Raw genomic sequence first — 27,999 nt, forward strand, 5'->3', positions numbered from 1 at the left:
GAGGCGGTGCGGCCCCGTCCCCGCCTCCCGGCGCTGCCCGGCCCCGGTGGCGGTGCAGAGGCTGCGGGCGGCGGCGGGGGAAGAGCAGGCGGAGCGCGGCGGGAGCCGTGCCGGGGACCGCGATGCACTCGCTCTTCAGGAAACGCAACAAAGGGAAATACAGTCCCTCCGTGCAGAAGAAGAGGTGAGTGTCTCCGTGCCGGGTAGCCTCGTTCCTTCCCGGGCCAAGGAGCAGCGCGATCCCGGGACTCCCATCCCGCAGCATCCCCTCCCGGCGCCGGGGTTTGGCGGAGCCCGGGCACCCCCCGAGGTTGTGGGCACAACCCCCGAGGTGTGGGCATCCCCCGAAGTGTCAGCTCCTCTCCGAGCCGGGTCCACATCTCTTGTGCCTGGGGGGGGGCGCACAAAGGTGTTTTTTCCCCAGGCCCCCTCGCATCGCAGTAGCGGCAGCTCCGTGGAGCAGGTTCCTTCGCTTCCCAGGCGTGTGCTGGAATAGATTTTAGGCAAAAAATGTCAGGCTGTCCTCAGCTCTCGTCCACTTGGTCCATCAGGACCAAGCATTCAGTCGATCGTCTTTTCCTCGCCTCTTTCTGATGGGGTGCAGACGCGTTTCAGTTGTACTGGTCGTAAAAAAAAAGAGCAGCGTGTTGAATGCGTCCCGTGAAAGGTCACCGTTAAAAGGGAAAAGATCTAAAAATCCACACACCCCCCCCCCGCCCCCGAAAAGGCTCAGCCTCTCTCTGGGTTGCACAATGCATTGGTGCAGGAGGGGGCCCAGAAAGCAGGCAGCCCCCAACCCCTGCCTGCACAGGGTGGCTGGCACAAGGGGACGTGGGTCCAAAGAGGTGGATGTTTGGATCGATTCAGAAGTGCATCCTGCATGGGCTCTGGAAGACGCGGAACGGGACAGCTGGTGTGCATTCAAGCCCACAGCTTGTTTGTCCCTCTCCAGAGGCACCTGCCCTGGCTGGTGGGCTCAGAGCAGCCACCCGACTCCCAAAAATCCTCCTTTGGAAGGAAACTGGGGAGCTGGCACAGGGGCTGAGGTGCCTTTGAGGACCCAGAAAGGGACCGCTCAGCCCAGGAAGCACCGGCATCTTCCAAGCTGGGGAGCCCCTCGCTGCTCCCCGCTGTGGTGGGTAGGAGGGGTGTTCCCCCAGAGGGGAGGGTGCTGCCCTGGCACAGTGGGCACGCAGGCTTTGGTATTTGCCGAGCTCCCTCTGTTCGGGCTGAGGCTCCAGCTTCAGCCCTGGGGACAGGCTCCCCCAGCAGCCCAGCTGGCTCAGCAGGGCCACCCAGGCTCCTGCTCCCAAAGCCTGGGGCACGCTCTGCTGCCAGCTCCTGCCCTGGGGAGGGCTGGCAGGAGGAGACAGGTGGCACGGAGCCCTCTGAGGCTCAGCATGCACCTCCCTGATGGCCCCAGCCCCAGCGTTCCCATGGCTGAACGATGGTGTAAATACCCAGTTGCGTTTCTAGTCTTCGGGGGTGTTAGTGGAAGGCTTGTAAATCAGGAACACCACACCTGGGTTGACAGCTCAGGACTCTGAGCAGCATCAGGATGGTGGGAGGTAGGAGGAGACAGACCTGCTCCGCACCAGGTACCCACCCTGCGATCCCCACCCTGGGGCTGCAGCTGGGGTCCCCGCTGCTGTGCTCCAACCCCTGCCAGCACCAGGTACCCCGTGCTCACATCATCCAATGGTGGATGGGGTTCAGGAAGATGGTCTTCCCTCCGCCACCCTGCCCGCGAGCCCAGCCAGCTCTAGGCAGGTGCCCCAGCGCCTCTGAAGGCTGCGGGCCAGGCTGAAATCTTTATTTTTCTGGCTGGCTGGTGGCAGCTGAGGAAGCAGCGCAGCACTGTGCCCTCGGGCCACCCTCCCTCCCTGCGCCCCAGCTGTCCATGCACACCTCGGGGAGGGCTGTGCTCATTAGCCCCAATTTGTTAATTCCTGCGTTGGAGTTTACAAACATCTATGAATCCAAGGAACACTCCCACCGTGTGGAAACAGCCCCACCATCAAGATGGGGAAGCCGGTGCCAGACCGGTTAAACAACTTGCTGGAGAAGGATTGCGAAGAAGCGAGGAGCTCCTGCCGCCCCATCCCCTGCTTCAGGCACTGCCAGGCTCCCAGCCGGCTCCCGCCCAGTTTTGCTGCTAGAAAAACAGAGCAACACTGCTAAAATCAACCAACCGCCCCCGCCGTAAACAGGGATGGAGATTTCGACACTGTGTACAGCCCAGCCTCATCCTGCGCTTCAGCAAGGCTGCACAGCTGGGGCGCAGGGGCTGCACCTTAGATGAGGGCTTAGTGCCAAGGTGCTGTTGGTGAGCGAGCCTTCAAAGAACAGCGGTGATAGGGCAATAACCGAGCACCGGTTTGGCAAGCGTGCAAAGGCACTGGAATGTTTCCTGCAAGCAATGAAGAGCCGGGGCTATGAGCTCAGCTGATTTAGTTAGGGGTTGCCCAGGAAGTGCCAACCTACAGCAGTTTGTAGGCTGATGAGGAGCTGCTCTGAGTCTCGGTGGCTTCTTCAGCCTTGCAATGAGCCCTTCCCATGATAGGGACATTGCAATGAGTGGCACCGCAGACTCAAGATCTCCATGAGTCTGTGCAGCTCAAGCCAGGCACTATAATCTGCCCCCGAACACGCTTTGTCCCCCTGGATGCAGACAGCCACCCTTCCCCAACTCCAAACTGGCCCTTCAACCTCCCATCCAAAGCACCTCAAAGCATATGGGCTTCAAGCAGCTCCCGTGCCTATCCCTGAGCTGCCCACGGCCTGCCCGGGACCCAGGGGTTGAGAGGCCAGGGTGGGCAGGGGCAGGTTTCCCCACTCCATCCCTGCTGCCGTGCCATGGATGCAGGTCCCCACAGGAGCCAGACCCCTCTCTGAACAAGGAAGGAGCCAGCCAGTTATGGCAAGCACCTCCACGTCTCCAGGCCAGTCGGCCTCACGCGTGCATTGTTAAGGAGGAAAGCCAGCTTGCTTTGAAGCTCTAATAGGGCAATGGCAGGGAAAGAACAGGAGCAACATTAAATTCTGCAAAGCCACGTCAGTTTGAAGACGACTTGGTGCCAGGTCCTCTGGTCTGCCACAGCTTGTCCATCCTCAGCAACACCAGTTGAGTCTTGGAGCGTGCCAGCCACGCACTGTGCTGTGGCTTGGCTGGAAGAAAACCACAGCAATGCCCTGTGCAGAGCACCGTGGACCGCATTCCCCTCCATCTGCCTCCAAATGCCACTCACAACACCAGCAGTTACTTTTGTCCCAGTGTGCAGGTGGTGCTCCTCAACAGCTCCCCTGTGGTTTTGTTTTTCTGACGCACAAATTAGCAGGACCAGTGTCCAAGTCTCTCCTTAGGACTATCTGCTGCAGTCCTGGCCTGGGCTTGTAGTCTTCAGGCTCGGTAGCCACCCCCATACAACCCTGGGCACATCAGTAGGTGTGTGGGCATCTCCCTACCTTGTCTGGGGAACACGGATGATGATGACATTTCTTTTGTCTCATGGACTTGGTTGCTTTATGCTCTTCTTGCTCACCCCATCCCAGTAGCATAAGGGCCTGGCCATGACTACTGTGGTATTAGCACATCATATATATATGTGTGTGTGTGCGCGTGTATATGTGTGTCCCTAGAAGGGAAGGCAGAAGCCTTGAATAGGGACGTAGTATAGGGGAAAACAGTCACCCTCCCTCCCTGTTATCTTCACCAAACACTTGCCATGCTTAGAAAACAAGAGTTTGTCTTCTCTCTTAGAAAGTCTAGGCTTGGGAGGTAGAAAACACAGCTCAGCCTTGAGAAGTCGCTGCTGAAACTCACCCTCCTGCCAGCAGGAAAGATGTTCATCTTTGGGGTCCCCTGGTGAGAGCATCCACCCAGGAGGGCTCCCAGCCCTTAATGGTGTCAGAAGACCCAGTCCCCATCTAAGAGGGGGTGCAGGCAGCTGGGGCAGAAGCCAGGAGGGCTGACACCCATTTCTAGAGGCTGTTTGGTAGGGCTGGAGTCAGCACGAAGGACCAGACAGCAGGTGAGTCAGGGGAGCTGCTCTGTATTTACGGTGGAGCAAGCCTGGCCATCGCCTGGCCTATTTGTGCTTTAATTTCCATGCACATTACAATAATATATCACCATTACTACGACGGAAGATAAATATAATTGAAACAAGCTAGACTAAGCACAGCAACCCTGCTGTCCAGCTACGCCCTAACGTGGGTAGCTTGACGGTACGCTGCTCCAGAGTTTTGAGCCAGATCTTAATCTCTCCCAAATCTGAACTATACTAGCCATAACCCAGCCCTTGTGTTCTCTGCTCTGCCGCAGTTTCACTCCAGTGTCGTTATAAGCTGCACAAGGGAATATTGTGCAGTAGTAGCTGCAGCTCGGGAAGTTTTAAGGGAATTTACAGCTCTGTGCTGTGGCCTTCTGGAGGATTCATGCAGTTTAAGTCCCTCCTGAAGTCGAGTCTCCAGCAGCAGTGCTCACATTGGTATGATTTTTATGAAATCTGTATAAATGGAAATTAAATGGAGATGGAATTGAGAGCAGCAGTAGGTGGTCACTGTAGGTGGTGATGCACCGTCTGTGGATCCCAGTAGTGGGATGCAGTAAGCAGGACCGGGATCTGTGCTCAGACCCCGTCCTCAGCCAACTCACTTGTCCCTGGCTGAGCAGTCCCACCTGTTGAGAAGCTCCTGGCATGGGAAGGTTTCCCAGCAGGAGAGCAGGGGCATGGCCAGCATCGCTGGGCTGGGGGAAGGAGCAGGACAGAGCCCTTCCCATTAACACTCCCGGCAAGTACCTGATTCATGGGACACACTCCCAGCAGGAGCCTTCCCAGGGACCGCCGTCAGCTGGAGCAGTCAAAACTCCAGGAGGATCTATTTGAACATCCTCACTTGGGATTAGTGAACTAGCCTCCTTGTTTGGAAAAAAAAAGGAAACTGAGAAATCAAAGGGATTTCCTACCATCTGCCAGCAAGCGCAAAGCCAGGGTGTGAACCTGCAGACATCCCGGAGATGCCGGCCTCGGGGAGGTTTGCTCAAAAAAGTGCTCTTATCAGTGAGGGTGCAACCTAATGGGAAGAGAGAAAGAAATGGGAATAGAGAAAAGAAAAGTCCAGGTTTTAGCAGCAAAGTTTCTGTATCACAATAACTATCATGATATTTGTCTGTTAAGAACCTCTCTTCAAAAAAAAAAAACAAACAAAAAACCACCACAACCAAAACCCTAAGAAAATCCCAAGCCCCTCTGAAACAAAGCATGACCAGAGGTCAGAATTGTGGTACATGGATGAAGTGAAGTCTACACAGAGCAGCTGCCTCCTTCCAGCTCCCCAGCTGGGAGGAACCCAAAAAAACCCTCCCATTCCTCACAGGAATAATCTCAGGTCCTTCACACCAGCCAGGCAATGCTATGGCTGCTCAAAGCAGCACTGAAAAGAACACTTGTGCCAAGTGCAGCTTTTCATGAGTGATATAATTTTTTTCCTTCCTGATCAGAAAATGTTAAAGTTGTCCAGAAATGGCAAAGCCAGTTTTTCCAGGCTTTTTTTTTTTTTCATCTTTCAAACAAAGACTTATCTATTTTAGCAGAAAAGCATTTCCCTTCCCTCTGCTGGAGCCTCGCAAGGGCTGTGCCCTGGGCACCTTTGCTCCTGCCTCTGCTCAGTCTCACATGCCCTGCCCTTCCCAGCTGGGGTACAGCCAAATCCTGCCCTTCTCCCGCCCCAGCTCTGCTCTATGCTCCGGCCATCCCCTCCTGCCTATTTTTTTGGCCCCGGCAGCCCTTTGCCTTACCCTGCCAGCAGCTCCACTCCAAAGCCCAGATGCACCCAAGGCTCCTCCCAGCAGCTTCCCAAAAGAGCCGTCTCCTGCAAATCCCATCCACACACCTTGTGCTTCTCCTGAATCTTCCTCCTCTCCGCAGATGAAGGGCACAGGGAAGACAACCTCCTCCATCCCCTAGCATGGAGATTTTGGCCAGGCTTCAGCTTTCCCAGCCAATCCCTCCGGTACCCTGCTTGATATCCAGACAGATGCAGGGATCGCGCTCGTCCTTGTGGTTTATTAACACAGACCCAGCTATGGTGGGGACAGGCAGATTATTAATAGGGCTGATGTTCTCATATCAGTAATGTCCAAGTTAGTTGATTAAGTGGCACAGAAGTGATGAGTATGCAGAAATAAATACAGAAATGAGAGATCTTAGAGAATAAGATCTGTCTTATTTCTGTATTTATTTCTGCACACTTCTTATTCCTGCATTTCAAGCAGCAGTGGGGGTGAGCTGGAGCACACACCAACCTCCCTGCTCACGATCCCATGCCGTGTTCAGCACAGGATGGGGTGGGGAGCAGCAGCTCCCCCGACGCTGCAGCGGGTGTTTTGAGATCCAGCTCCTATGGGAGGTTTTTATTAGATTCCTCTGTCCCAAAACCTCAGCTGGTGACAGTCACCAGATCCACCTGTGACTCTCACATAAACCACAGAGGCGGAGAGAGCAAACAGCTCTTCTTGCGTGTGTCAGGAGAGCCGAGGCTGAGCAGCAGAGCCATGCCCACATTATAACCATGCATGTCCTTGCTTGCTCTGAGCAAGCTCTGCGTTTTCTTTTCCTTGGTCACCCAGATACTGCACATTGAAGCAGTAGTTTCTGGATAACCAGGCAAACCGTCCTCCCCAACATGGGGAAAAGCCAGCCTCTGCCTTCCCTGTTGCCCCAGCCCTGACACCCACTTCTGTTCCCTGCAGTGATGGAGAAGGGGCTGTCACCCCCCAGGTACCGCTGGGGCTGGGGGTGGAGGGTGGCTCTGCTGGGTTCCCCGAGTCACGGGGAGGGTGGGGAAGGATGGCCGGGAGCAGCTCGGGAACCGGCTGGCAGGGCTCAGGCAGCCCCAGCTCAGCAGCAGGTGATTAAAGCTTGTGGCTCAGATCTGACGGAAGAGTGGGGAGAAAGGGTCGAGGGGCACATCCTCGCCCAGATACGTCATCCCCATCCCGAACCAGCCTGGCTGTTCCAGTGGCACAGCCACAGAGAATGCTCCCTGCAAAGCCAGTACCTGAGTAAGAGGGTCAGGGCCTGAGCGCTGCACTCATCGGTTCCCGGCACCCAAGATCAGTTTTGCTGATGCAAAGCGAGCACAAATGCTGGGCAGAGTCTCAGGCTCAGCTCTGCTAGACCAGATCAGCAGCAACAGCTTGGGAAGCCATGGCCGAAACACAGCATTGCCATGGATCCCAAACGATCCCTGGCTTAATTTTATTTCCTCCATACAATTTAGAAGCTTCAGTCAAAACCAGAACTAGAAAAGCTCCAGACCTCTTCTGCTTTTTGGGATGGTTTTTCCACCTATACTATAGATCCACTGAAACCCTGAAGATTCATCCTTGGGCTTGCTAGAGAACACTGAGACCAAGGTAGGGAACGCAGATGAGCTGGGAAGCCCTGCCAGCTCTTCCCAAGCCCCACTAGGTGCCGGTTCAGCTCCTGGCTATCACAGTGAAGCATCCCAAGCTCCCACCTGGATAATTGGCCTCTCCCACCCTCAAAGCTCAGGTGGCCTCCAGTTCATCAGTGAGAGAGATGAGGAAGGCTCCTTGGTGGTTGCAAGCTCTCAGAATGCAGGAGATGGCAGCTCTGAGCAACCATCATCTGAAGACACACAAACGTGCAGCACATTTTAGTCACCCAGCTTCAAACCACTTTCTCTCCACTGATTTCATCTGATGTTTTCCCTGGTTTACATGGAATGATGCAGACTAGAAGAAACCCCAAAGTGGATTTTGAAGAGCTGCTTTTACCATTACAGCAGGATCCAGGATCTGCACCTCATGTCCCAGTGCACCCCTGCACCCTCCAGCTGTGATTACTGAGCAGAAAACTGTACTCATCTTTGCAATTATTGCAACCAGCCACATGACTCCCAACGACCCCCTCGTTTGCTCCTCTGCTCAGAAATGCCCACTCAGTTCATTTCTGCTGATGCAAGAGGGCCCGTAATTACAGCAATCCCTCCACTCATCAGGAGGTGCCAGGCAGGCAGCAGCAGTGGTGACAGACACAAACCACCAGCCATGCCAAGCATCATCCTGATGATGCAGCTTCTATAAAAAGAAAAAAATCAGCATAAATCCTGCCCACGCCAGAACTTCCCAGGGAAGAGTGAACTTTTGTGGAGCTGTCAGATGCTACAAGGCTCCTGCAGCCTGGGGCAGGGTTCGAGGTAGGGAGGAACAAGCCCAGAGCTGGGTTTTGTTTTGTTCTGCTGCACTGAAAGTGACAGCATGAGTGGCAAGCAGGAACACGTCCTGAAGCTCAGCACCAGTGCCAGGAGGGAGGTTGGCCAGACCCAGGCTAGCCAGACCCAGGCTGGCCAAACTTTTTCCCCCCAGTACGCACACTGGAAAGGCAGCAAGCTGAGATGTCCCCACTGGACACTGCGCACAGTCCCCAAGGTGCACAGGACTGAGGAGGCCACGCACTGCTTTTACCTTCTGGTAGTTGAGTACTAGCACATGTCCAGGGAAGCCACTGCAAAGCACTGGAAGAGAACTGCTTTGGTCGACAAGCTATGTCCACTCTCAGCTTCAGCACACCATGCTGTGGAAAACAGGAGGACATGCCTCGTGCTGTCGTAGAGAAGCTCACATGGTCAGCCCCTGCCCTGTGAAGGACCTAGGTGCTGCAGAACCCCTTGAGGCTGGGCTGACAAAGCTGCTGGATGAGGTTGTCCACCTGGGGATGCAGGAGCCCTCCATACCACGAGCGAGCACGGTTGGGATGCTGGTGCTCCACCAGACAACTCTGCTCTCCCCCAGCCTGCCCCACTGCCCTTCAGTCTTTACAGAAGATGCACAACTCATCTACTAGCAGCTATAACAGCAGTTAACACTTCCAAGTACCATATAAAGATTAATTCTACCACCGCATAACAAGGTCATTAAAGCTCATTATCCCCACTCTATAGGTGGTTGGGATTGGAGTGAGCCAACCCTTGGCTTAAGCCCACGTGACAAAGCAGCACAGCTGGGACACGAGCCCCAGCCTTGCCACCAGCCTCGGCTCTATGAACCCTCCAGCTGCAGGGACTGTTGGGGAGCACACCCTGCTTTCTGCCTCCGGTCTACAGAGCCGCAGCAGGAAAGCTGCGGGCATCGCCTGGCACACGGTCCTCTGGAGCTGACCCTGGCATGCTGCAACCTCTCCTTGCAGCCAAAGTGAAAGCAAGAAGACAAAATGTTTAAAATAACCTCAGCAATGCAAAAGCTGCGTCACGGGTTGTTCTGACTCTGCTCTAGCTCAGCCGTCCCTCCAGTGGGACTGTGAATATTTGGGCTGGCCCTGCACCCTGCCAGCCTGGCTGCAAACGGAGCGGCTTGGACCAGCATCACCCTGGAAGCAAAAAACAGCGCCTAGCAAGAGACAAAGTACGGAAAGATGCATTGTGTGCTGTCCCATCCTTTATTTGGTTTAAAATGTGAATAACTCCTTGCAGAGGAAGGAAGCCCTGACCATGGCATGGAGAGGCACAGCAGGGGCTCCAAGGCAGGGCTGTGCCCCAACCTGGGGTGCACACAGGGCTGCAGGCAGGGCCTGCCCAGGGCATGGGCAACAGCCTCAAATGGGCCATCTCGCCTGTGTGCATGGGGTCCAGGTTCTCTCTGCTGCTCAGGCTCCTCCATCTCCATGCAGGACCCCCCCTCTCTCCCTGTCCCCTGCAAACAGCTCTTTCCTTTCTTGCTCCAAAGCCAAGGGAGGATCAGGCTTGCCTACAGCATCGCTCCCATTTCCACCATGCGGGAGACACTACGTCCCCACCCACCACCCCCCTCCTGGCAGAGCAGCAGAGTATTTTGGAAAGTGTTAGAAAGGCAGCAGTGAGTCACAGGCAGCTGCACTGCCTGGCAGGCTCGTCTGGCCCCCGGCCACCCCCCGGGGTCACAGCACCCCGAGGGCAGCCCCCAGCAGCAGCTTAGGGCTGTGGCCATGTTTGTGGGGTGACAAGTCCCCTTCTTTCTCCCCCTCTTTCTCCCCAGCATCTCCAGCAAAGAGCTGACTGAGCTCATAGAGCGCCTGCAGAAAAATGCCGACCAAGTGGAGAAAAACATCGTGGAGACCGACTCCCGAATGCAAAATGTAAGCAAGCCATGGCCCCATGCACACGGGATCCTGCGAGCAGCCCTGTCCCCACTGCCACAGCCCTTCTCACTTCCCTGCGGTCTCCTCTCCTATGGCACACATGCACGGCTGCCCTGCCCTGCAGCGGGTACCCAGGCTGCGATGATCCATAACAGAGGGATGCATGAGCTCCCCAGCTCATGGGAAGAAGGTGGGAAGGTGTAACAGGCGACGGGGCCCCGAAATTCTTCCCTACCCAGTGCTGGGTAGCACTGTGCAGAGCAGGAATGTGCATCCCTGGATGTGCATCCCAGCAGGCAGCTGGGATGGAGAAGGGACCTGAGCCATCCTCCTCTTCCCAAAGGGTACAGTGCATCCGGAGGCAATGCAGCCCCCGAGCCACAGCCCTTCCTTGGGGCTAACAGAGGCGAGGGGAAAGCAAAATACATCCCTGGGAGGACATGAGATGGTAGAGCTGGTTCCCAGGGGCAGTGCGGTGGGAGGACCTTGCTCAGCCCTCTTGAATGCTGTTTATTTTCCCCTCGTGACCCTTCCCCCCTGCTCTCTGCCTGCCCAGGACTTGCACAAGATCAAGGCATGCCAGCTAGCGCAGTACAAGGACCTGACGGCTCAGAAACTCACCGAGTCCGACAAGCTGCTCTACGTGCTGGATGGGGATGCAGCGATCGCCCGGCACATGAAGCACCCTCAGGGTGACATGATCACAGAAGAGTGAGTACTGAGGAGGGAGACCTGTCCCCAGAGCCTTGCAGGGGGGAAGGACACTTCCCCAGGGGCTCTGCTCAGCTCCTGCCTGCAGCTGGGGGGTCACCACAGGCTCCTCTGCATCCCAATTTGCATTAAGGTGCATAACCCGTAGCCATCCTTGGGCACGTGTAGAGTGAGAACAGCCACATGCCTGCTGATGGCAGCTCTGCACAAAGCATGGCGAGGTGGCATCTGCCCACTGTGCGGGCAGATCATGCTCTTCCCCAGTACCAGCCTGCCCCGAGCTGGCTGGCATGCTGAGCAGCCCTTGGCAGAGGATGGGTGCAGAGGAACCTTTTCCCTCTCCCTCCCCAGCTGACTGCACAACGCGGCTGCTGCCAGCCATCCTGGGCTCTCCCAGGTCCCCTAAGGACAGTCCCCCCTTCCATGGGGGCCTGGGAAAGGATCACCTACAGCTACCAATGCTAATGCCGACCCATGCCTACATCCTGCATCCCACCCTTACCTTTCCCTTCCCACAGCATCCGGCAGCTGAAGGAGCGAGTGGCAAACTTGCGTGTGAAACATGAGCAGATCTACAACTTCCCCCTGCAGCATATTGAGCCCCAGGTCAACTGGTCAACAGTGATCGAGGAGAAACAGGTACCAAGGGGACCACTGCCTGGACAGTAGCACCAGCTGGGCAGGACCTCATGCATCTCCCCATGGAGAAACAGGCTTTTGGAAGCCTTCTTGGCAACTTTATACTGGGAGCAGCAAACAGCATGGGAAAGAGGTGGGGTGCTGGGTGGCAGGGGAGGGTGCAGAGGCAATGGGACAAGGCCAGCTGCTGTGGCACCAGGAATCAGTGCTCGAAGCGGCGCTGCTGGCAGCAGCCAGGCTAAGAAAGGAAAAACTCTGGAGGATCGGGGGGCCACAGGGGAGTGCACCAGCCTGACCCTCATGGGATGGGCTCCTAGGCTCAGCCTGGCCATTGACCTCCTGGGTGAGCCTGGGTAAACCTCTGCCCTTCTCTGTCTGAGGATGGAGACCGCACTCCCTCTCCAGGCAACGTACACCAAAGCCCCACTGTTCTAAGAGTGGAAAAGCTTCTCCTTATAACCAGTCTGCACTTCCCCCATTTCAGTTTATGCCTGTCATCTCTCACCTTTCTACCACATACCACCTTGCAGAGCCTGGCTCCATTTTCTCAACAACCTTATAAGAAGGATGCTGTGAGGTCCCCCCAAAGCCTTCTCCTCCCCAAGCTGAACAAGCCTCAGCCTCTCCTCTTGGGTCCTTGCCTTGTCATCCCCAGTCACCACCTGCTTTGGGCTCTACTCCATGGCCCTTATTTTTTATTTTATCCCACTCCCTACACTCTTCCATCCAGAAAAGGGTTAAAAACCCCAAACTGGCTTTCCCATGGTGACCCTCCAGCACAGCCAATTTCACCCATGTGCTCCCGGGCACCTGTACCAGAGCCCATCCAAGCCCAGCTCCATGGCCACCTCCAGGAGGAGTTTCCTAGGTCTTAGCTGCCGCACCCCGTTCACCCATTGCTAACCCCAACTCCTGTGCACCACAGGACGCATTAAGCGGCAAGGGCTTTGGGACCGACCTGCCGCTAGTCAACAGCCAAGTAGAAGAGCACAACATCTTCCACAACGAGGTCATGGCCATCGGCCCACACATCGCCAGAGAAGACAACAAGGTCAGCTCTCCTGCCCCTCTCCCCGCTGTCCCGCAGGGTCAGCCCTGTCCCGAGCCACTGATGAAGGTGACGGCATCCCACTATCCAAGCTGCTACAGCCTGGATCAGGTTGAGCGGGCACTCAGATCCACGCCTAACCTCAGAGCTCAGCATCGTACACTGACTCTAGCTTTACAATGAGCCAAATCCCATAAAACCCACATCCCTCTCCATCATCAAGCCCCGCCCCAGGCCACCACTCTCCAGAAATACGCTCCTAACTCATGCCTTGCTTCTCCTCTGTTACCAGGAATACACAAGCGACTTCCAAGCGAAATACCAGAAGCTGCTGGTAAGAGACCTTTGGGATCCCCAGGGCAGAGCCCTTTTGCAGGGGTCCCTTGCCAGGGGTGACCCATGGAGAGGAGCTTTGGGTTGAACTCTCCCCTCTGACCCTTCCCAGGCCGGCTCCCAGCAGCGGCAGCAGGATCTGAATTCCCTGCAGGACTACATGCAGCGCTGCACCAACAAGCTCTACTGGCTGGATCAGCAGGCAAAGGACAGGACCCATTACGACTGGAGCGACCACAACCTGGACTACCCCAGCCGGCGCCGCCAGTACGAGGTCCGTGCACACTCGCCTGCAGCCTGGCCCTGCACTGGCTGGGTGCTTTGCGGCAAGGGAGGTGGGCACAGAGCCAGGGGAGCAGGCTGGGGGTTGGACGGGGGCAGGAAACATCCCTTCCCCCATGCCTCAGTTTCCCCCACTCCATCATGAACCACCCTGAGCCCTGAGAGGTACAGATGATAGCATATAAATAGTAAGATTAATCCTTACCTCCTGCCAAAGTTAATGCAATGAGGAAGCTCAACAGCTTCCTCATTCTCCTCTCCCTTATCTCAGTATTTGCTTGGCAAGAATCACATCTTTAGCAACATCTGCAAGGCAAGGAAAAATCGAAAGCTGCAGTGGGGGAACGTCACACTTTGTCTTGTGGAGCTGTTCAGGCCCTTTCAGAGTAGCTCAGTCACAGGACGCAGCCAGGGTCCCCTCTCTTTGTGTGGGGATCAGTGTCTCGCCTCTCTCCATCTAGAACTTCATCCACCGGAAGCTGGAGGAGAAGGAGGAAGCCATCAACAAGCTGCACACGGATGGAGATCAGCTGCTTGCCCAGAATCACCCTGGGAAGAACGCCATCGAGGTGAGCATCAGGGATGGGTTCCAGCTTCCCCACCCACCCCGGAGCTTGGGGGACTCACTCAGCCCTTCTCCAGTGTGGAACCTGGTGCCAGCATGACTCTGGACTTTACTTCCCGGGATGCCAAGTGGGAAAAAGTCTCCTTCACCTGCAAGTGTGTAAACACCATTGGAGGAGCCAAGATAAACCCAAGGAGCTCTTCCCATCTTCCTCATTCCTATGGCGATTACCCTGTGCCTGCCTACAAAGGATAAATTATGGTGGCAAGTTCCACCTTTGATGGGAAGATGGACATAAAGCCACAGGATTTGCCACCTTCTTTCACCCAGCCCCACGCTCCCATCGGAGCATCCCAGCTTTGGACTAGCTCTCCAGTATTCCCATCCTAGCTTTGACCTGAGAGCACCTGGGTGGCTTCAGAGGCAGCTAAGGAGTTGTTTGCTCAAGATGGAAACTGGTACTTTCTGGTGGGCGGCTCAGGTTCATCTCTATCATAGCGCATTCTGCTAACGTCCTCCTCCCACCCCTCTCTTGCAGGCTCACATTGAAGCAGTGCACGCCGACTGGAAGGAGTATCTCAACCTGCTGATCTGTGAGGAGAGCCACCTGAAGTTCATGGAGGAATTCCACAAGGTACCAGATCCCTGGGGGCAGTGTGGCCCAGGGATTGGGTTTGCTCTGCACAGCCTGGAGAGTAGGTGCAAGAGATCCCAGAATATGAACAAACTCCTGCTGCTCTAGAAACAGAGTAGAAGAGATTGAGTCCTCTAGTCTACAGGGCTTTTAGGACTAGAAGGACCACCTTGAGCTGATATAACCCAAGTCATAATTGCTCAAGCACCAAAGGTCAGTAATTGTTTGGCCAAAGCATGACTTGCAGGAAGCATCTGCTCCAATGCTGAGGTTCAAAAGCCACAGCCCGGTGTCAGCATCCTTGTCTGCAGGATAGCAGAGGTATCTCGCAGAGGTACCTCATCCCCAAAACAAGGCATGGGGAGACCTTGCATGCTCCGCTCAGAAGAACAGGTCCAAGTGGGGAAATTACACCTGCAGAAAGCAGAGCTGGCCCGCCGGGGAGCCCTGCGCAAGGGCTCAGCGCCCCAGCTGAGCTCAGCAGACAGATGTCTGCTGGATAAATTGCATCCGACAGCCAGGGAGGCTCTGCAGGGGAACAGGTTGGGCTGGATTCCTCTCCCACAGCCTGGGTGTGTTGACGACGTGATCAGTCTGTTGCCAAAGCTGAACCATGGTGCCCAGCCCAGGCAGTGCCTTTTGTGGGTATTTGCCAGAATAACTGCCCCGGGGGGTGGTTTGTGTGTGGAAGGGCTTGGCTCTGCCTTCTCCTCGGCACTGGCAATGGAGACACCACACACTGGCATGATGCTGTCCAAGTGAAACAAAAATTGAGGGCAGGGAAAGGTGGGATTTGACAACTCTGCAGGACAAGACCATGGAATAAGCTGCCGCTGGTTGTCTTTCCCCTAGCTCTGCTGTCCTGAGCATGGGAAATAACGATTCCTCACCTTTCTCCGTGTACTTCTTTCTGGGTGTCCAGATGCCCGTCATAGCTCCTGGTGGCTGTCCCTGCTCTAGGCAGTGCGAGGACCAGGGTGCTGGGGTGGGTCTGCTCCATGTTTCAGCAGGACCCCCTCTCACAAGAGACTTTGCCTTTCTGCAGTTTCAGAAAGACACCAAGGATGCCCAGGAGCTCTTGAAGAAGGTGGACACAGACCTGGACCAAAAATTCAGCCCTGAGTTCAAAGACAGATACCAGCTTGAATCTCTCCTGCGGGAGCTGGATGTGAGTACTGGTGCAGGCAGGACCACAGCAGGAACCAGTGTTCCTGTGGCACCAATGGACATCCCTGCCGGTGTAGGCATCTAGCCCAGCTTTCTCCATGGCAAGGAGCAGGACCATGCTGCTGCCTCCCTTTGCCTGGCCTTCGCTGGACTCTTCCTTCCCCTCTAGCTAGAGATTGCCTCTCCCATAGCAACGTAATTACTCACTGGGCTGGTTTTCATTTGTTCTCTCATTGAGTTAGTGCTCATTAAGGGTGGGAGCATAATTAGACCTGCTGCCAGAGGAGGTTGTGGAACTTGCTGTGCTGCCGAGAGCAGAGAGCCGGGCTGTGAGATTGCCTGCTTGGGAAGGGCTGTGCTGATCCGAGCCACTGGCCCAGCCCAAGCCCAAGCATGCTGCAGCAGGCTCAGATGATGCACATGTCCTGGGACAGCTGATAACTCTTCCTGAGAGCTGTCCCTCTCCTCCTGTGTGCTCCATCCCACTCAACATTACATGATACCCACCTGCACAGCTAGAAATGGAGCAACTGATAGAGAGCCTTTTCACAGGGCTCTAATTAGAGCTAATAGCTGGGAACAGGGCTATCCATCAACATGCAGCCACACAGATGTGGACCACATGCCCAGGAATGCCTGTCACCGCCTGGTGGCTAGTGCCAAGGCATCGCAATTCATGGCCACAGTCCCAGTCCTGAGCCTCGCTGCAAAAGTAGGCAGGAGAGTGCAGGAGCACTTGGTGTAGAAACACAATGGCTGCAGAGCAGGACCCAGGAGCCATTTTCACTAGCATAAGCAAAAGAGAAGCCGCAATCTGTCCTGGAAGTATTGGTATGAGCTTGTCCCCAGACCTTCCCCAGCTGGGAGAGCCTGGGAGCTCGTTCTCCCTATGTTTCCCTACTGGTTTTTGTCATTGCCCTATGCTAGGACCAGGAGAAGGCCTTGGACAAATATGAGGCAGTGGTGAAGTCCCTGCAGGAGCGCAGCCAGCACATCCTGCCCCTGCGGTACCGCCGCGAGACGCTGCTCCAGCCCGTCCCCGTGGAGGCTCTCTGCGAGTACGAAGGCGAGCAGGTAACATCTCCCTCTGCCGATAAACTATGCTGAGGTGCTGCTGGGTACCATCTCCTTGGGGGGCACTGGGGGTGGAAGAGGCACCTGGGGAAGGAGAAGTTTTTGCCAGTGCCCAAGTGGCGATGTCTCCCACAGCGGGGACAAGGCAAAGGCCGTACTCGCCCCAGTGGGAAAGCCGGTTTTGCAGCTCAGGAGGAGCAGTGCAGGAGGGGTCTGGGGAAAACGTAGCTTCCATCCGCCCTGCGGACAGCCTGCCTATCACACACCTTTCAGGAGGCTGCGACAGCCCAGCTCTGTCACATTCCCACGCTCCCTGCGCTGGGATGGTGAAGATGTCTGGGCATGTTTCTGATCAAAGAAACTCGCCCCACCATCACGGGCAGAGTCCTGGCAGACACATCTGCATTCCCCCATCCCCACCATCATGGTATCAGTCTTTGCAGGACTGATTAGTTGACCGAAGGGATGGGACAGCAAAGCCAGCAGACACCACGGGAGCGGCAGGGGCCCGGAGAGGAGCGAGTGGCTCCAGCTGTCTCAGCTGCCTGCCTCTCCGAAAACGAAAGCCACAGCACAGCCTTGGAAACGCCTTCTCATCTCTGCCCTAGTGGGAATTTGCTTGCTGTGGCTGTTGCAAGAGGAGGAATGGCTTCATACCTGGCGGCTCAGGGGAGGGAGGAGCAGGCACATGAGTTTTTGGCAAGCGGCAGACACTTGGAGAAGCGAGAGGGTGCCAAGAGAAGGGACTGGGGTTTATGCTGGTCCTGCCTTCCTGCAAGTGTGGCTCCCCAGGGCTGCCATCGTGGAGCAGGGTGGGTGGTGTTTCCAGACCTGCTGCTGTGACCGGTTCCTGTCCCCCAGGGCCAGATAAGCCGAGGAGCCCACTACACCCTGCAGAACAACAGCGGAGACATTTGGGAAGTGGCAGACAGCTCAGGAGACAGGATCAGCGCCCCGGGGGTCTGCTTCATGATCCCCCCACCTGACGCAGAAGCAATAGCACTGGCGGATCAGTATGTGTCCCCCAGCCTGCCGTACCAGACCCTCCCGCTGCCCCGGCAGCCTTTGCCCTTGCCTTCACCAACCCCAGGCCATGGCACCAGCGCTGCACCCCCCCCCCCATGTGGCAGCACTGATGGGGGGGGCTCCTGCCCAGATTCCTACAGCAAAGCTGTGCCTGCTCGAAGCCTCAGGCTTCCTCCAGGAGGGTTCCCTGCACCCTCCTGCTTGCACACATGATCCCACCTGGCAAAGCAGGGCCAGCTCAGAGCCACCCAGGTCCCCCCTCCTCTGGGGGGCTGTTATGGTGGGGGGAGCTGCCCATCCCTTCCTCAGCAGGCAGGTACCTGCCTTTGCTGTCCCTGTTCTCATGCCTCGTGAAGACACTGCTCTACCCCTTTGCCAACATGGGGTGAAAGTGCCTCTTCCCCATTTGCTTCATGGCTGCCTCGAGGGGCCAGGTCCCACAAGCCCCTCCAGAGCTGCACCTCCTTGCTGGAGCAGCACCGGGATGGGTGATGGGGTGATAGAGGGGTCGAGGGCCTGACTCTGACCTCATGCCCACGCTGGCCCATTTTGCAGAATTGCCAATCACTACGTGACCGTGAAGGAGAAGACGGCCAACTGCAAGAACATCCTCCAGCAGCGCTACGAGGGGCTGAAGGCAGACAGCATTGGAGGTGCGCCTCTGGAAGGGAAGCTTGGGGCTTGCCCCTTCCCAGGCACAAAAGGGCTGCTGCAGCCTTCAAATTAGGTGGTGGCCCTTAGGGGGGATGTCACCGAGAGCTTCCCATCTCCTAAGGGTCCTGGGGACAACAGTGTTGGGAAGTATGCAGTGGCACAGCAGCCAGGCTGTGGTCACAGCAGGCAAAGCTCAGGGAGTGGAGGGGGATGCGGGTTTTGCACTCACCAGCGGGATTGAACCTAGACCCAGCTTCCAACCAGCTTTAACCTTGTCCCCCCTCATTATCCAGATGCTGCATCAGTTCGGGGGCGCCAACTTCTGGCAGGGCTGGAGAAAGTGAACAGCGACCTGGACAAGCAGGAGAAAGCAATAACGGCAAACCTCCGTCCACCGCTGGAGCAGAGTCGGGCTGTGCAGGACAGCACTGAGCGCTCCAAGGACCTGAAGGTACGGGGCTGTGGAATCAGACAGACGGTGCTGTACAGGGACCGTACTCCCAGGGGGTCTCCAGGACCTCAATGTGCTGGGTGCTGTAAACATTCCCTGAGCCCAGGAGCATGCGGGGATGGAGTGATGCTTACAGCTGGCTGCTTCTTCTAGTGGAGGTGGGGAGCAGCCCTTTGAGCAGCCTCCGAAGCCTTTGCCCTGCTCCTGGCCCAGCTCAGTCACAGAAAGGTTGAATGGGAAAAAGGTGATGGCTGCAGAGTGTGGACTGCGAGGAAGAGAGGGGAGCCCTCAAGTTTTGATCCTGCTCATATTCTGAACACAGCAGGGATGTTAACTTTGCCACCACCATCACCAGCTCAGAAAGGAGCAGGGAAACACTTATGATCTGGGGCACTGTTTCTTCTTGTGCGCCTGTGCCGCTAGGCTCCGTTGCTGGTACCATCCTGCTCCTTTCCTCTCCTTCAGACCCCTAATTAAGCCAGGCTCCATGCCACAAACCTCCCTTGGTTTAGGAGGAAGTTCAGGTCCTGGTTACATCACCTGCTGAGGGCTGTGTCGAAATCCAAGTGCCACCACAAGTGAAAGCAAATTGCTCCAACTGCCTGCAGCGCTTTGATGTCCAGGCAAGCATTCATCCGTCGGGCTGCAGAGCCCAACAGTTCAGATGAGTCCAGTGCATTTCTGGCAGAGCTAGAGCTGGTGGGAACCACTCCCCAGCCAGAGTTTTCTTGCTAAGGGCTAGCTAGCCTGTCCCAGAAGAGACAGAAGTCAACAGAAAGTCAACAGAAAACATCCTTTTGTCCTGTACAGGGCTGAAAGGCACCTGCCATCAAACACAAGCCCTCAGCCCTGACTGCCCTTCTCACACTGGACAGCCAAGGGTCAGCTTCTTTGTAGCCACAAGGTCCTAGTTCAGTTGCTATAAAGGCTTTATTCCTACTGTAGAATATCACCAATGAGGTCCGTCGCATTGAACCTGAGAAGATGAGGAAGATCCAGGAGTGCGAGGTCTTCATCGAATCTGTGCCGAACACTGGCAGTGCTACCTTGGTAAAGAACAAGGTGGAGAACACCAACAAGAAGTACGACCGTGTGGTCCAGCTGCTCAGTGCTGCCCAAGAGAAGTAAGTCATGGCTTAAGCCTGGCATAACATAGGATCCTGCAGGAGATAGTTGCAGGCGTGCTTAAACACCTTTCCTCTTGTGTCCATACAGAGTTGAGGTGGCCACGCACCTTGAGAGGAGTCTCCAACAAGGCCGAGACCTGCTGTCTACCTATGAGAACAAACTGGTCATAGATGACACTGTACCAGAGGATTTGCGGGTGGTAGACCGTAAGAAAGAAGAGCTGCTGGTGAGTGTTTTCTCCAGCCAGTTTTCTACCCTATTGACATGCTCCACATACAAAACCACTTTCCAAAAGCTGGGATAATTGCTGCTCAGCTCACAAGCCTGAATCAGTTGGTAAAGGGATGGCCTCCCCCAGCTGGAAATGAGATCTCACATTAACTGCAGTGATCCCCACCTACTTTAAATGCAAGCCATTCCCATCCCCAAACCAGGAATCAAATGCCAGTTGAATGCTTGTGATTTGATGAAAAGACTAATGGAGAAGTGAAGGATAAAATGGGCTGGGAAAAGCAATGCAGAGGCCTGGTACTTGAAAGAGATGGACCTAGCAAGGCTTTGAGAACAGTTATCGCTAGGGAAAGCTACCGACCAATATTGGCAATCCTTCTGCTATAAAGACCAAGAACCAGCTAGGCCAGAATTTTCTGTCCTTCAGCTTTTCCATCAAGTCTCCAAGTTCAGACTAGCATGCAAAAGCTTTCACAGCTCCTTCTGGAGTTGTTGCACTGGTAGGAACAGGGTTTAAGGCTTGCACGAGGAGCATCAAATATTTTACACAGACTATGCTTGCTTTTAAAGGTTAACAGATGGAGAAGGGAGCAAGAGCAAGCTTTTCTCCCCATCAGGTTTCCCAGATGGTTCTGCTTACAATGCAAGCCCCTAACTTGCTTTTCTCCACAACTCGTAGCACTACTGGAACTCAGCTGTTCCTTAGAATCCTCTGCAGCTCCAGTGCAACAGCTGGAGTTGATGTGAAACAGTGACAAAAGCCTGGCGCGTGTGCAACCCCAGAGAATCCCTCTATCCTACTTTTTTCCACAGGCCATGGGCACCGAGCTCCAGTCCAAAAGGTTCCTGCTCAATGAAGCAGAGCAGAATTTGCAAAGGACGAAGACGTGCTCCAACACCCTGGCCAGCAAGTTCCAGGAGCACTGCCCTGACATTGAACGGCAGGAAGCCGAGCTCTACAAACTCAACCAGCGCTTCAACAACCTCAGCAAGCAAATTGACCACCGGTAAGACAGAGGATAGGATCTAGCTAGAACTGGAGCAGCCTGGAGAGCTGGGATATTTACAGTAGATTTGGAACCACACTGAATCTGGAAGAGGCCTAACACCATCATGGGAATGAGCAAGTTGCAGAAGGGCTTCCAGGGAGGGTTAAGGAGGAAGAGAGAGGTGTTCCTGGCATACACTGGCTGGGTAGATCTGGGCAGCCTTTAGGATTTAAGTGTTCTTGCAACAGAGATGGGGACTTTGGCAAGAGAACAACCCTGGCTCAAATCTGTGTCTTTAGGGAGCAAGGGAAGCGGGGATGGGTTAAGAGGTGTTTGCAGAAGACACAAGAGATGTGATAGTACTGAAGCTGAGCTGATTTCCCCTACAGGACGCAGACCCTGCAGAAAGCAAAAAGCGCCTATTCCAACTACCGCACCAACTACGACAAAGTCAACCAGTTCCTGTGCAACATACCTAACTACGAGCCACAGGAGACTGACAACATCCAGCAAGTGGAAATGAAGCTGAAGAACCAAGCGGTAATTCTTTTTGAGAGCACCCTAGGCTCCACAGGGAGAGGAGAAGAAACAACACTAAAAGATAAGGAATAGAACTTAGATAGCTCCTGAACATAAAACAGAAAAATATAAATACTTATTAGCTTTATTTATTTTTACAGTGTAAGGTCCCACTATCCTACCTGTGCCTTGTTTACACATAGCAGGGCAGCTCAGGAAGGTTGTAATTCTGTGTTGTAGTTTTAATGGCAACCTTCAAAAAGGCTGAACGATGTGTTTGGATTTTGTGTTCCCTTTGACATGTATCTCTGTGTATGCCAGGCGCTCCTCAATGACATTGCAAGCAAGGAACAGGAGGTGCAGAAGATCTCCGCCACAGCTCAGCAATACCAGCAGGCAGTGAAGGTAAGGACTGCAATTCTGCCAGTGGGAGAACTAACATAAAAACATAGAATAGTTTGGGTTGGAAGGGACCTTTAAAGGTCATCTAGTCAAGCCCCTCTGCAATGAGCAGGGACATTTTCAACTAGATTCAGGTTACTCAGAGCCCCATCCAACCTGACCTTGAATATTTCTAGGGATGGGGCATCGACCACCTCTCTGGGCAACCTGTGCCAGTGTTTCACCACCCTCATCGTAAAAAAATTCTTCCTTATATCTAGTCTGAATCTGCCCCCTTTTAGTTTAAAACCATTACCCCTTGTCCTATTGCAACAGGCCCTGCTAAGAAGTCTGTCCCCATCTTTCTTGCAAGCCCCCTTGAAGTACTGAAAGGCTGCTATAAGGTCTCCCCAGAGCCTTCTCTTCTCCAGGCTGAACAACCCCAAGCCTATCCTCATAAAAGAGGAGTTCCATCCCTCTGACCATTTTTGTGGCCGCCTCTAGACCCGCTCCAGCAGGTCCATGTCTTTCTTGTACTGAGGACCCCAGAGCTGAATGCAGTACTCTGGGGAGGTCTCATCAGAGCAGAGTAGAGGGGCAGAATCACTTACATCCTACAAGAAGCCACATAAAGAAAGCCTCATGCCCTTGCTCAGTCAACTGATGAGCTAAAGCCAGGTTGTACCTACTCTAACATCAACATCATGTCGCCATTAGCATGGCAACTGGCTGATTTATTGTCTGTGAAAGGAGGGTTTCCACTCCAAGCCCAGCATTGGTAAGGTAACTCAAAAGTCATGGTCACAGGGCAGTACCTGACTCAGAACCTCCTGCGAGATCCTGCCAACAGTGCTCCAGGTCCCACCAACCTCAGCAACTTGCCTAAAACACAGGTCAAGGGAAGAAGTCATTAACGGCAGGATTTAGGAGGGACCTGTGCATGAAGGGGAGCCAGTAATCTCACCTTCCTCCTGGGAACATCTTCCCACAGGACTATGAGTTGGAAGCAGAGAAGCTACGGTCCATCCTTGACCTAGAGAATGGCCGGAATGGGTACATGAGCAAGAAGCCCAGACTCCAGTCTCCAGCCGCAAAAGTGAAAGAGGAGGTAAACAAGGGGTGGCCTAGAGCAAGCTAAAGCAGATGACAGCTTATGGGACCAATGGGGATTTTGCAAACAGTTATATTTACTGTCAGTGAACTAGGTCCCAGAGGGGACTGCAGAGGCGGGCAGAGAATCAGGGGAGGAAGGGATTTTTCATCATTCTTAACCCATCAATTTTTTTGGACTAGGCTGGCCAGAATGAGAGGGCAAATACTGGATTTAGCACTTCCCTTTCTGAAAGGGGAACAGGGGAAGAAAAGCCAAAACCCTGAAATTTTTCCCCTCCTAAGACTTTCAAACAGAGAGTGAAATTTCACCGCCAAAGACCACATGCTAGATAGAAATACTTACAGCAAGAGCAGGCCACAAGCTACTTATTTATGCAGGATCTCTTTGCTACCTGCCTCAAACTCACCCTGCCTATCAAGGCAGGCAGGCAGGCAGCCAGAAGTGTCCACTCAGTTCTTCCTCGGCTGCATCCCCTTTTGCATATCTTGAGTAGGAAACGTACAGTATGACCACGAGAGAGTGTGTGTGCATGAGAATCGCTCTTCCTCCCCCATAGCTTGGCCGATCACTGCTGTCGAAGGGTTTCAGAAGAGCACCCAGGGTTGCTTCTTTAGGGCCTGTTGTTTCTATTCAGCGAGTCTTGACCAAGCACCCCTGGTTCCACCACCTCTTCTCAACGCATTTTTGTTCCATAGGAAGCTGTTCTGGCAGCCAAGTTCACCGAAGTAAATGCTGTGAACAAACAGAGGCTGCAGAATCTGGAGTTCGCTCAGAGCCTCCTGCGGCAGGTAAGTGATCACCATGAGCAATGTGATACTGAAAGGACAGTTGCATAAATAATGTACATGTGTGCCTTTGCTACTACAAGTTGAACTGGAAACAAATCTAGCTAGTGTATCATGCCCCCCAAATCATTAATCAGCAGACACTTAAATCAGATAGACAACACCTCTGTGTTTCCCAGTCCCATCTCCCACTCCTTCACCCTAGGAAGCTCCACATAATTTTTAACACTTCTTTTGCCAAACCCATGCCAGAATTAGCATCCCTCATGGCTAAAAGCTTTGTTTTGACAGCAACAGGCATCGCAGAAAGCATTTCTCAGGCTGGGAATCCACAGAGCAGTTCAAGAGCAGCCTGTTTGGAAATAACCCCTGTTCAGCATTGCAATAGGCAACCTCCATTAACCAAGCTCAACATCCTCCTGTCATTTTGTCACAGGAGGCACTGAAAGTAAGCACCAAAAGTATGATTATTGGGGTTTTTTTTGACTACGCATTCTTTTTTCAACAACAGCAACCAGAGGTTCAAGTGACACAAGACTTTGTCCAGACCAAAAAATCCATAAGGCCCGTGGAAGAAGTCTGGAAGTTGAAGAAAGAGCTTGAGGATGAGACTCAGCGTCGGCAACAGCTAGAAGCAGAGATCAAAGCCATTCAGAACAACATTGTCCACCTGCAAAACCAGAAGCCCCAAGAAACTGTCATTAAGAAAGAACTGCTGAAGAAAGTGCCTGACCCGCAGCTGGAGGAGAGCTTCCACAAGCTGCAGCAAAACCTAGCAGAAGAGCAGCGCAAGAACCAGGTGCTCCAGGATGAGCTGGAGGCTCTTAAAATCAGGCTGCGTGTTTTGGAGCATGAGAAGAGGGAAGGAGGACAGGAATATATAGTGAAAGAGGTACTGCGTATTGAACAAGATAAGGCTCAAGCTGATGAAATCCTGAAGCTCAAAGAAGAATTGGAAGAGCTCAGGAGGCAGGAAGGAACCAGAGAGAATGAAGTCATCCTTTTACGCCAACAAATTGCTGTGCTGTCTAGTGAGAAGAACAAAGAGCAGGAGAAGGTAACGGAGAAGGAGGTGCTGAAGCTGCAGAACGATCCCCAGCTGGAGATGGAATTCCGGATGTTGCAAGAGAGTAAGCTGAGGGAGAGTGCCCTTCGGCAGAAGCACGAGGAAGAGCTCAGCTTCCTCCAGGACAAGCTCAAACGTCTTGAGAAGGAACGGGCCATCGCCGAGGGCAAAATTACCGTCAAGGAGGTGTTGAAGGTAGAGAAAGACTTAGCCATTGAAAGAGAGGTGAATGAGCTCCGGCGCCAGTACGAAGATGAGAAGTCCAAGGGTCGTTCCAACGAGCGGGAAAAGGCTGAGCTGCTCAGGAAGATCCAGCTTCTGGAGGAAGAGAATGCCAAGGTGGTTGTCCAGGAGAAAGTGCGTGAGATTGTGCGCCCAGACCCCAAGGCTGAAAATGAAGTTGCCAACCTTCGTTTGGAGCTGGTAGAGCAAGAGAGGAGATACCGAGGTGGTGACGAACAGCTGAAGAGCTGCCAGAATGAGTTGGCTGCTCTGAGGAACAGAGGGCCACTGGTAGAAGTCAAAGAAGTCATTAAGGAGGTCATTAAGTACAAGAATGATCCAGAAACTGAAAAGGAGCTACAGCGACTCCGGGAGGAAATCATAGAGAGGACAGGAGCAATTGAAAGAGCTGACCTTGAGATCTACCAGCTGAAACAAGAGATACAAGCTTTGAAAGATACCAAACCTCAAGTGCATACGAAGGAAGTTGTTCAAGAAATTCTGCAGTTTCGGGAAGACCCCAAGACTAGAGAGGAGGTAGAGTCTCTGAGAGTGCAGCTAGCAGATGAACAGATGAAGCACATTGACCTGGAGAGGGAGCGGCTACTCCAAGAAGAGAAAGTAAGAGAGAAGGAGGAAGAACTTTCCCAGGTGAAGGAGAAAGTGGTCCAACAGGAAGTAGTGAAGTATGAGCAAGATCCTGCCTTGAAAGCTGAAGTCAACTCCTTCTCTCAGAGCATTGAGAGTGAGCTGAAGCAAATTGATTGCCTCCGTGAAGAACTCCGCAAGCTGCAGAGGAGGAGGTCTGAGTTAGAGCGTCAGCTAGAAGAACTTGAGAAAGAGAGACAGGCCCGCAGAGAGGCTGAACTGGAGGTGCAGAGGCTGAAGATTAGGTTGAATGAGTTGGAAGAACAGGAGAGGGAGACAACAGAACGAGTGACTGTGAAACAGAAAGTGATCCTTCAGCAAGATCCCCAGCAAGAGAAGGAGCACTCCCTCCTCAAGCTGGAGCTAGAAGAAGAGAAGCACCGGAGACAAGTCTTGCAAACTGAACTAGAAGCCCTGAGAAAGAAACTCCTTTCTTTGGAGAAGATGGAGGTCAAAGAGAAAGTGGTCTTTTCAGAGAGTGTCCAAGTGGACAAAGGAGACACGGAGTACGAGATTCAAAAGCTGAAGAGCAATCTGGAAGAAGAAAGCAGGCGTAAGAGGGAGCTAGATGCAGATATCAACCGCCTTGAAACGAGGCTGTCCGAGGTGGAATTCAACAACTCCAAGTCATCAAAGGAACTAGACTTACTAAGGGAGGAAAACCACAAACTACACCTTGAGAAACAGAACCTGCTGATGGAAACAAGGAGACTGCAATCAGAGATTGAACTCACAGCAACAGAAGCTCGGGATTTGAGAAACATCACCCACGTGGACAGTGGAATAAACCTGGACTCCAGATTCCAAGCTTTGGAAAGAGAGTTAGATGATCTGAAGCAGTTATCCAGAGAAAAAGATGCAGAGATCGAGCAACTCCAGAATCGCCTCAAGACAGTGGCTATCAAGAGGGAACAAAGAGAGAACCACCTGAGGCGCTCCATTGTGGTCATTGACCCCGATACAGGAAAAGAAATGTCTCCAGAGGAAGCTCATGTGTTTGGCCTCATCGAATGGAGCCTGTTTGTCAAACTGAAGAGTCAGGAATGTGACTGGGAGGAAATCTCAATAAAGGGTCCCAATGGGGAATCATCTGTGATCCTTGACAGGAAGTCTGGTAGAGAGTTCTCAATTGAAGATGCCTTGAAGAGTGGAAGGCTAACCATGGCTCAGTACAACAGTTACCTCAACAAGGAGATGTCGATCCAGGAGTTGGCAGTTTTGGTGTCTGGAAGTAATTACACAGCGCTCCCTCCACTTTAGAAACTTTTTCTGAAGAGCAGCTAGTCAGAGCTGCACCACTTGTTAGACTACCAGATCACTGCAAATCCTTGCCCTCCTTTGCATCTTCCAAAATGCTAGAGCCTCTGCCCCAGCCATGCTACGAAGCCACACTGCTTGCTGCCATACACTGCAGAAAAGCACCACCAGTAGTGGAAAACATGTTTGTCAGGACTACAGCAAAACCTTCTCCCCCTCTTCATCCCTACCTAATCACTCAATGTAACAAAGAACAAGACAAAAAGCCTTAGGACAGTGAAGTACCTGAAGTCCAAAGACACAGTAGAACTTGCAGTTTCCTCAACATATACTCACGCAGTCGCATAAAAAGCTGTATACAGCAGTCATTAGAGACCGAAGGTCAAGATGACTCCGAGGTGACCAGCAGGAGCTGGTTACGTCAGCTGCATGTTGGTAAGCCAGACAGTTTCATCGTGGACAACTGACTAAATGATGGGATCGTCCTCTGAGAAAACCAGCTCTGTAAAAACAAAGGTGTGCTACACATCTCAATTCAGTATCACCACATTAATACCTAAACACCATCATTTTGTTCACCTGTGTGCCTATGCTGCTGGGGAAGAGTGAAGCAGATGTAATTTGATGGCATCAGCTGTAGATCCAGGAGGAGCATTCATACACCACAGAGGTCACCAAGAAGTGCGTGAAGAGATGGCAGTATTGCCAAACACAAGAGGGTAGTGTAAAGCATGCAACTGTAACCAAGCGCAGAGTGCCTTCGAAACACAGTTAGCTTACCTCATGGTTAAAAGCCATTTGTGCTGGTATTTTACTGGATGGAATTACATGCAGCTACACGTCTCATCTACTTGTGTAAGGGAATGGGAAATAGAGGGGAATTCTATTTATAGTACAAAATAAAAATGCAGTGGTTCCAAACAGAAGTTGGTT

General features: G+C 53.5%; 1 protein-coding gene across 1 annotated transcript; it reads left to right on the forward strand.

Moving 5' to 3' along the window:
• Positions 1-27,992, forward strand: PPL (periplakin). Its single transcript, XM_069809629.1, has 22 exons — positions 1-184; positions 10,040-10,139; positions 10,699-10,853; positions 11,372-11,492; positions 12,418-12,543; positions 12,833-12,874; positions 12,986-13,147; positions 13,617-13,724; positions 14,259-14,354; positions 15,400-15,522; positions 16,449-16,595; positions 17,457-17,608; positions 18,177-18,274; positions 18,569-18,726; positions 19,672-19,850; positions 19,942-20,080; positions 20,899-21,092; positions 21,464-21,614; positions 21,915-21,998; positions 22,966-23,082; positions 23,784-23,876; positions 24,385-27,992. Exons 1-22 carry the CDS (start codon positions 123-125, stop codon positions 27,067-27,069), a joined length of 5,292 nt encoding a protein of 1,763 aa, XP_069665730.1. The 5' UTR covers positions 1-122; the 3' UTR covers positions 27,070-27,992.
• The last annotated feature ends 7 nt before the right edge of the window (positions 27,993-27,999 follow it).

Source organism: Haliaeetus albicilla, chromosome 22 (assembly GCF_947461875.1).
Source record: "Haliaeetus albicilla chromosome 22, bHalAlb1.1, whole genome shotgun sequence".
Classification (NCBI taxonomy): Eukaryota; Metazoa; Chordata; class Aves; order Accipitriformes; family Accipitridae; genus Haliaeetus; species Haliaeetus albicilla.